A 9541-nucleotide genomic window follows, 5' to 3' on the forward strand; every position below is an offset into this window, starting at 1 on the left:
CAAAATATTCCCTATTTCGTGTTAAATTCAATATCGGATGTTATGTTTTAAGCAGCGTATTATATTTCAAGAACTATTAGCAATTTTTGTTATTTAATTCAACGCAGTGGTAACGCGAAAATAGCGAAACTAGCTGTCTTCGGAGTTTCGATTTTATAAATCGATATAGTTGCACTGTCGAACGACTAATTGACACTCATATGGTTTGTCTTTCATTTGACGTTTAAGATGCATTGATCCGAAGAACTGGGATGTTTGTAAAATCTACACCTCTAGGGTGTTAAAGTTAGTAGTTTGCAAATATTTGATGGAGTTGGTTACCAAATATATCTTATTTGTTGTCATCACATGCTAAAATTGAGAGAGAAATTTGTAAATGGAGTTATGTCATAATTTTGTTATTAAGTTGAAGTGTTGTAAATTTAATCGATATTTGTTCGCAGTCGTGAAAGCTGTAACCAATTACGCGACGAAACAACGTATCGAAAAAATAAAGTACATACTGATTACGAGCTGTTTGCATATAACAACGAGAGAGATTTGGTAACGATAATTTAAACGTTAAACATCGTGTGTTGCAGTCTGTCAAACAACTGAGCAAGAAAGTTCTGTATTAGCGGAACCAGTTTTGATGGTGTCTAGGGAAGAGGACGTTGAATATAAGAAATAGTTTGCTCCGTATAATTGCCTAATCTATGTGTATTTCCGCGAAAAACTATAAATTTCTCAGTTTAGCGCAACATTTTAAAACGTTCCATTCAGTTGAAACGTCTTGTATCTTACGCTCATTTCAGTCTACATTCCCTACAGACGGCAAGTACCTGGAGTAAGCACATTGCTAGAAATCGTATTTATTCCCGAGCTAGTTGTTACAGTATGCGAACTTCTGTAATAGAATGGCATTCTGTGCGTTGTAAAATGTGTTCTTGGTAAAAGCCATGTTTAGTTATTAATAAGTTACACATATTTGCAGTGTCGTTACGGGGGAAAAAAAACAACCATTAGGGAGGTTACTGTTTCATACGGTTGTTTTGTACAGAAGTTTACATAACTGACCCAGGTTTATTGTTAGACAGTAACTGTATTTGTTCCAAATATATGTGTGAAGTAAAAAGATCAGTAAGAAGAAATATTTTCAATCCAATAAAGAAAATTGTTTGTGGTATGATTTTAATTTACTGCACTGGTATTCAGAGATTCTTACTTCTGTTTGCATCATTCCTTTTTCAGAGGAATGTTTGGTAGTTAAATGTAGAAATTGTTGCCATTTTCCATTAGTTATTACTGTTCTGAATGTTTACAAATAGTAATGTTTCCAGGACAGACTTATTGTAATGTGATGCTGTTTGTAGAACACTTGCAAGCCTATTGCCTTTAAATTAACAGTTTTATCGTCAAATGTCGTTTTTATTTTTGTTTACACTCAGTGAATAATTATATATATACATACACACACACTCCAGAATTGGGAGGTGACTTGCAGAGAACTATGCTGTAATATAATTTCTTAGACATTCAGATGGGTAAACCCCAATATCACTCCCCATATAACTCAGAATGCCGACTGTATTTTCACCTCCTTCAGAAAGTTCTAAGTACACCTAGTTAATATTACTCATTATTCAAGAAAATTACCACTCTATAGTTCAAGAAAGTAGCTTCCCTTCTAACTTTTAGCTTATACTAATTTAAAATTTTTATTAATGTTATCACAATTTTCTAGGTGTAAATTGCTCCATAATATGTTGTTATGAAGAAGTTATCTTTGCTAACCGATAACGGATCCTTCTATCGCCCACCACATTCATCTCCAGATGTAACTGAAAACTTTAGAGGAAACCTCTGTTCACTTTTGCATAAGTTACCCAATCATGCTGTAATCATCGGTGGTGACTTTAATAATCCAAAAATTAATTGGGAATTACAGTTTTGTTAGGGGTGGGTGTGATAAGCCTGTGGAACTTTACTGAACGCTTTCTCTGATCTACTTAGGACAGGTAGCTATGAACCCTACTCGTGATGGAAATATATTGGATCTAATGACAACAAATAGACCTGACCTCTTTGAGGATGTCCACATCAAAACTGGTATCAGTGACCATGACATGGTTGTGGTAACAGTGATTACCAAGAAACAAGAAGAAAGATATATATGTTTAGTAAACCAGATAAAAATCAGTAGTATCATATCTCAATGAGGAACTTGAAACTTTCAGCACAGGGCAAGAACATGTAGAGTAACTCTTGCTCAAGTTTTTAAGAATAATTGGCCATGCACTGGATAGATATGCACCAAGTAGAATGGTTCATGATGGGAAGGACACACTGTGGTATGCAGTCACTGTGAAGAAGCTTCTAAATAAGCAGATTGCAGCATAATATGTGTAAAACACAACTTAGGACTATAGATAGAGAAATGCTGAATGAAACGCATATGGCTCTAAAGAGAGCAATGCGTAATGTCTTCAGTGACAGAATATTGTCGAGTGATCTTCCGCAGAACCCAAAGAAATGCTGGTCATATGTGAAGACTGTTAGTGGCACCAGAGTTAGTGTCCAGACCCTAGCATATGCGATGAACTGAAACTGAGGGTAGCAAAGCAAAAGCTGAACTGCTTATCTCCATTTTCAAATGTATGATTTCACCTGTTTCTCAAAATCACTGACACTAACATTTATTTCAGTTATTGCCCCAATTTAATCCTCGTACCACTGAAATGATGACTGAAATAAGTGTTAGTGTCATTGATGTTGAGAAACAGGTAAAATCATAAAAAATTGAAGAAAGCTGTGGGGCCTGATGGGATCCTTTTCAGATTCTATACTGAATTTGTGGCTGAGTTAGTCCCCTCTTCAAACTATAATGTATCGTAGTCCCTCGAACAAAAAACTGTGCCCAGTTCTCGGGAAAAGGCACGGTCACATCTGTCTACAAGAAGGGTAGTAGAAGTGATCCACAAAACTACCACCCAATAGCCTTGGCATCACTTTGTTGTAGAATCTTGCTTTGGATCAAGGAAATCAGGTAAATGCTGTATTTCTTGATTCCTAAAAAGCATTTGACTCAGTACTATGCCTACACAAGTATGATCATATGGACTATAAAGTGAAATTTATGACTGGTTTGAGGACTTTTTGGTCGGGAGGATGCAGCGTGTTATCTTGGACAGTGTGTCATCACCAGATGTAGAATTAACTTTAATGTGCTCCAGGGAAGTGTGTGTTGAAGACACTTGCTGCTCATGTTGTACATTAATGACCTTGCAGACATATTAATTGTAAGATCAAGCTATTTCCAGAATGAAAAGCTATAACGAAATACTAACTGAAAGAAGCTCCATAAATATTCAGTCAGATCTTGATAAGATTTCAAAGTATTGTAGAGATTAGCCGGCTGGAGTGTCCGTGCGGTTCTAGGCGCTACAGTCTGGAGCCGAGTGACCACTACAGTCACAGGTTCGAATCCTGCCTCGGGCATGGATGTGTGTGATGTCCTTAGGTTAGTTAGGTTTAATTAGTTCTAAGCTCTGATGACCTCAGAAGTTAAGTCGCTTAGTGCTCAGAGCCATTATTGCAGAGATTTGCAACTTGCTTTACACGTCCATGAATGTAAAATTGTGCACTTCACAAAACAAAATAAACATAATATCCTGTGCCTATGAAATCAGTGAGTCACTGTTGGAGTTGGCGAACTGATACAAATACCTGGGTGTAACACTGTGTAGGGATATAAAATGGAATGACCACATAGGTTCAGTCGTGGGTAAAGCAGGTGGTAGACTTCGGTTTATTATTCGAAAAATACTGGGAAGGTGCAGTCAATCTACAAATGAGATCGCTTACAAATTACTCGTGTGAGCAGTTTTAGAATATTGCTCAAGTATGTGTGGCCTTTACCATATAGGACTAACGGGATATTGAATGTATTCAGAGAAGGTCACAGGTTTGTTTAATCCCTGGAAGAGTGAAGGAACTGAACTGTAAGACTCTTTAAGGTAGGTGTAAACTATTCCGAGAGAGTCTGTTAATGAAGTTTGAAGAACCAGCTTTAAGTGATTGCTCTAGTAACATGATAAAACCCCCTAAGTATTGCTCACATAGGGATTGTGAAGATATTAGAATAATTACCACACACACACACACACACACACACACACACACACACACACACACACACACACACACACACACACACACATTCAAGGCAGTGTGCATTTACATAGACATCTATACTATGCAAACCACCATGATGTGCATGGCAGTGTATATGACCTATTGTACCTGTTATTAGGGTTTCTTCTTGTTCCACTCATGTACGATGGAGCATGGGTAGAATGATTGATTGAATGTGCGTGCGTGCACCGTACATGAGTGGAACAGGAAGAAACCCTAATAACAGGTACAATAGGTTGTACACACTGCCATGCTCATCATGGTGGTTTGCATAGTATTATAGATGTCTATGTAGATGTAGACTGCCTTGAATGTGATTGAGATGAACACTAAGAAATGGCTCGTTGAAGCAGCTACTACTCAAACAATTCTGACTAGACAAGTGGCTTGGTGTACAAACAGCACAAAAAAAGTCCTCCTTAAAATTTTTTCATGATTTGTAGTTTCCTGGGAGAGGTTATTTTGTGTTATTTTATCTGCAAGAATACACCAAAATATTAAGCAGATAGATGTGCATGTGTGGGATTCACTTATCTTTTAATATGTAACTTAACATTTAACATAATCACAATATGTAAGCATACACACCTGCTGTGAAGTTCCAGGCAGTAAATATGTGATATGTGGTTTCTGTTATATTACTATAAAACATACTTAATATTATGATGGTGATAAAAAATATTAAACAAATATTTCTTTTGCTAGGCATGGCCTCAAGTCGGGGGCATTACTGCTGGTTGCTTATACACCTCCTAGGTGTATAACTGGGTTACATATGACTATGAAGGTATTAAAATAGCCGTAATATAAAGGGAATTGTGTCATGGTTCATCAAATTCAGTGTTATAATTGTAAGTATTTGAGGCAGTTCCTCAATTTTTCATGTTGTATATAAGCTTTCTACTTACGAACATTTTTGCGGGAATCAAAATTGTTTTTTTAACTAAGTTATATAGGAATAAGTTTTGGGTGCCATTCTGATTTGACTATTGACATATTGAGGAAGTAGGCCTTGGTGTTACTACTGATATTGTGTTGTTAAAATGGGAATTGTAATGTTGACAGACTTATCTTCAGAGTAGCCAATCTCTAGGTTTGGCTAAAAGGTGGTACATTAGCTGTGCATTGATGAAGCTCTTTAATATCCAATAATAAGCTAGATTTTTAAATGAATGTTGTGATCAGTAGCATAGCTCAAGGAGTAGGTTAGATTTGGAGGCCACAGAACTTCAGTCATGGTTTGGCAAAGAAAGAGAAGATACCAGCACTGATGTATTATTATTATTATTTTTTAAATACAACTGATTACGTAGTGCTGACAGTGGCACTGTTAAAAGCTGATGCCTGTTTTTTGTTCCATCCTGCTTCCAAAAATGCTGGCTGCTTCATGAAGACAACAATTTGAATGTCTTTAGCGCCAGATTGAGGCAAGTTTTCTGTGTTTCATCCCACCTGAATCATGCTAGTCTCTTGAGTGAGCCACTGCTGCTGTCTTTGCTGTGCTTTCTAAATCGAAATATTGGGCATTCAGTATGATAACTAAGATGGTTACACTTTCAGTGTAAGATAATGACTGTAACACACACTGCCTTTCTGGCATTTTGAGAGTAATTCTGTTACTGTGTTGATGTTGGATCTTTGAAGAAACTGTTAGATAAATAAATTATTTTACTGGGTATGTTTTCAAATAGGAACATATTTCTGGGTTTATTGATAAGTCCTAGGATGATAGTTCATAAAATTATGATCTTTCACTGGATGGTTGCTAATGTACAACCAATTTAATAATTTGTAAATTTGCTCTTGTGGGTTGGTAGGCCATTCACAGTGATTCTTGCAACCATCTAGTGCAGTATGATGATACCAGCCGCTCTGTAAATATTGAACAGTGAGTGGTGCGAAACATTATAGTTCGTTGATATGTAGTAAGTGATAATGTCATGGATTGTGATAGACAGGTGCGATGACTGAAGTTTTGGCATGTCTGACACATGCTACAGACAAACTGTGTTAAGATTCATGTTAATATGAAAAATGAGTTATTGGCACAGAAGTGGAGAACAGCAAAAGTTTAGTTTGTTACACAACTGCACCCTCATCCTGTGCAGTACAGGTCACCCATTACAACCATGGTCATATGAAGAACATATCCTTGATGATAATGTTTTCTGCACACTTGCACATAGAGCTTACTGTATCATTGTCACCAAAATGCATTTGGCTTTATCGGCATGTAATTATGAGAGTTGGGCATACAGAAATGAAAATCTGTTGAATGTTCTTTTTACTCCACTTATTGGGTGTGTGCATATCAGGGACAAGAGTGTATGTGTGTGTGTGTGTGTGTGTATGTGTGTGTGTGTGTGTGTGTGTGTGTGTGTGTGTGTGTTGGCGGGGGGGGGGGGGGGGGGGCTGTTGACAGTAAATGCAGCCAACAATGAGACAGTGAACGTTTTTAGTGTGGGGAGCCATATGTTTCTGATGATCAGAAGTCATTTCTTGAAATTATTAATAGTAATCATAATTTATAGCTTGACTCTTACATAAAAGATTACAGCAACCAGCTACTTTTTCCTTTGGTATTTATTTGTTTAAGCAGTGCCGTTACCATTTTCAGATCGACAGGTTCATCTTCAGATGACTGGTTCACATTTTACATTAGATTTCGCCTTTTGTTTCCCCATCTGACAAAATTTCCTTGGGTGGTGGTGCCAATGAAGAATCCACACCACTATGTTCCAGTGCAGGCTGCTTATCTTGCAGCAGCGAAAACTGTATAATGCACTTTTTTGTATAAACATGCACATAATGTAAAGCATCACTCACTCACTCACTGAGTATATATTCTCAATATGAGCTGCAGTTCAAAGATATTAAAAACTGAAAACATGCCAATTTGAGTTTGTGAAATTTATAGTTGGTGTGTTGCTGACAAAATTTTGAAAATTGGTGCTTTATTGCAAGCGGTATATGTCATTCAAGTACAAAATTATTCACTGATTTCAGTATGATGGCTGCCGCAACAAGCAGTTCTGGGTCCCATCAGAGTGAAGGTAACGCAAGTGACATACAGAGCCTGAGGAAGTGGGCTGCTGCTGAACGGTACTTACTGACAGAACACCAGCTGAGAATTTTCTACCATAGCTGTTATTTTAATGTTGAGAGAACAAAAAAGTGCATTAATGTGTATTTCTCTATACGTAACGGCACTCCAGAGTTGTTTGCAAACAGAGATATTAGACGTCCAGAATTGCAGATGGCACTTTCAGCTTTAAATTATGCTGTTTTGCCAGTTTGTGACCCTGCTGGTCACACTATTTTGCTTCATAGTCTATGCAATTATGAGCCCTCCAGGTATGTGTTCAGTGATGGAATTAAACTATTGTTGATGATGATAGATGCCTGTGTCCATTCAGATGGAATGTCACCAGGTTATGTAATGCTTTTTGATATGAGGGGAGTCCAGAGTGGCCATCTCACTAAACTTAATATTTCTTTACTTAGGAAGTTTTTCCAGTACATACAGGAGGGTATGCCCATTCGCTTACATGCTATACATATTGTAAATGTTGTTCCAATCATGGGAAGAATAATGAGTCTCACGAAGCCATTCATGAAAAAGGAATTGCTTTCACTCTTACATCTTCATCCAGCAGCTGATGGATATGACTCCTTGTATGAATTTATTCCACGAAACTGTCTCCCTAGAGACTATGGTGGTGTTTTGGACTGTGTTGAATATCTTCATGCTGATCATGTTAAAAGACTTGCAGCACTGCAAAGCTTATTTTCCAAAGACTAAATTTCATTTTATAATTTTGATTTTCAAATGAGACAATGTCTATAACGAGTTGTTGCAGGTAAAGTTCTTAAGCAATTTCTTTTGAATGCAATGTCTTTCTGTGATTTAAGTTACTAACATGATAATGTGACTCAAAGAAGTATTATGGTTGCTATTGTGAAACAGACTGATTTTAAGGTACAAATTGATGAAGCTGTTGCTTGAGTATTGTTGTATTGAATGAATATTTTTCAGTATTATTGGCCTTCTTGCCAAAAGTAGTATGAAGTGCATATTTAAGGTACTTATTTTTGTGTAAGAAGCATAGATTTTGTGAAACAATTATTATGCTTTTTTGTGCTGATTTAGTGATTTATATGAAGTTATTTATTCATGTGATATATATTTTTTAACATATTTTGAGATTTTAGGAATCTCATGATTCAGTTACTAATTGTTCGATCCTGTGATAGACTTAGCGACATTGATTAATGTAGAAAGTTTACCTGCTTGTTGTCTGTTATGTGGTGTTCAGTTAGACAACATTTACTTTGCTGGGCAGGTTACTTTTACATGCTCCATGGATCTCTTGTCCTTTAAAGATAAAGGCTAGTGTTTTTTAATAAAATTACCAAACATGGGCTAAGTCATTTACTTGGTAATTTTTTTAACACTCTACTACTGTGGATGTTTGTTGTTTAATCACTGATAAGTGACTGGAGGTCTAATAAATTTTCACATCATGGGTAATGTTCACAATTGTTTCTCAGGTTTTAAAGGTGTACAGCTATATTATTGTTAAAAATGTGATAAGTATAACCTAAGTGATTGAATACTATATAATATGTGGCTGTGTGTAGTAAACAAGATGAATGGGAAATTAATTCCATGTCATCTATGATAACAGCTTTAATTATCGTGTTTCTAAAAGTAGAAAATTTTTGTACTGTTATCAAGTGTAGATGTTTAGAAGTTTGGTTATCTCTTGACTGAACATTTGGTATGGTTTCCACCTATGCAGTGTTGTATTGAAGATATTTTAAATTTCATTTGTGAAAAATCTTTATTTAAGAATTGCATTGTTAGCCTGATAAGGTGGTTTTATGTGATTGATTCAATACATGAACTTGTGGTGTAGATTTTTAATCTGATCCATATTTTTGTAAAGCTAACGCCATACAATTGTTTTAGTATTTTTGTAAACAGCTCAAGAATTACTGAAAAGGACTGTCTTCTGCATCAAAACTGTCTGTATTTTTTCTTTCTATGGAAATGGCTTTCTTCCATATATGAACTATGTGCTTACTGGTGAAAAATATGCTGAAAATATTTTTGTACATGGTCTGCTTTTTTACTCTTAATGACATGATTGTCACTTTAAAGATTCTAAAACTTGCTGAATATCTTTAAACCAGGGGGTTTTCAGTTTTGTCCCACTATTTCATCTTTTTTTATTTTGTCAGTTTTTTCTTCCTTTTGCCTTTCTACTACTTTAAGTATACTGTTGATCTTCCTATAACTTCCAAGTGTTTGCCATCATTTTCCTTCACTTCAAGTGTTTTATTCATAATATTCTTTCTTAACCTG

At 36.0% G+C, this 9541-nt stretch overlaps 1 protein-coding gene across 1 annotated transcript; it reads left to right on the plus strand.

Annotated features, from left to right (window-relative positions):
- The first annotated feature begins 252 nt into the window (after positions 1-252).
- On the plus strand, positions 253-8217 carry LOC124777016 (alpha-tocopherol transfer protein-like). Its single transcript, XM_047252268.1, has 3 exons — positions 253-285; positions 4879-5024; positions 7180-8217. The coding sequence occupies exon 3, from the start codon at positions 7181-7183 to the stop codon at positions 7973-7975; it is 795 nt and encodes a 264-aa protein (XP_047108224.1). The 5' UTR covers positions 253-285; positions 4879-5024; position 7180; the 3' UTR covers positions 7976-8217.
- The last annotated feature ends 1324 nt before the right edge of the window (positions 8218-9541 follow it).

Source organism: Schistocerca piceifrons, chromosome 2, assembly GCF_021461385.2.
Source record: "Schistocerca piceifrons isolate TAMUIC-IGC-003096 chromosome 2, iqSchPice1.1, whole genome shotgun sequence".
Classification (NCBI taxonomy): domain Eukaryota; kingdom Metazoa; phylum Arthropoda; class Insecta; order Orthoptera; family Acrididae; genus Schistocerca; species Schistocerca piceifrons.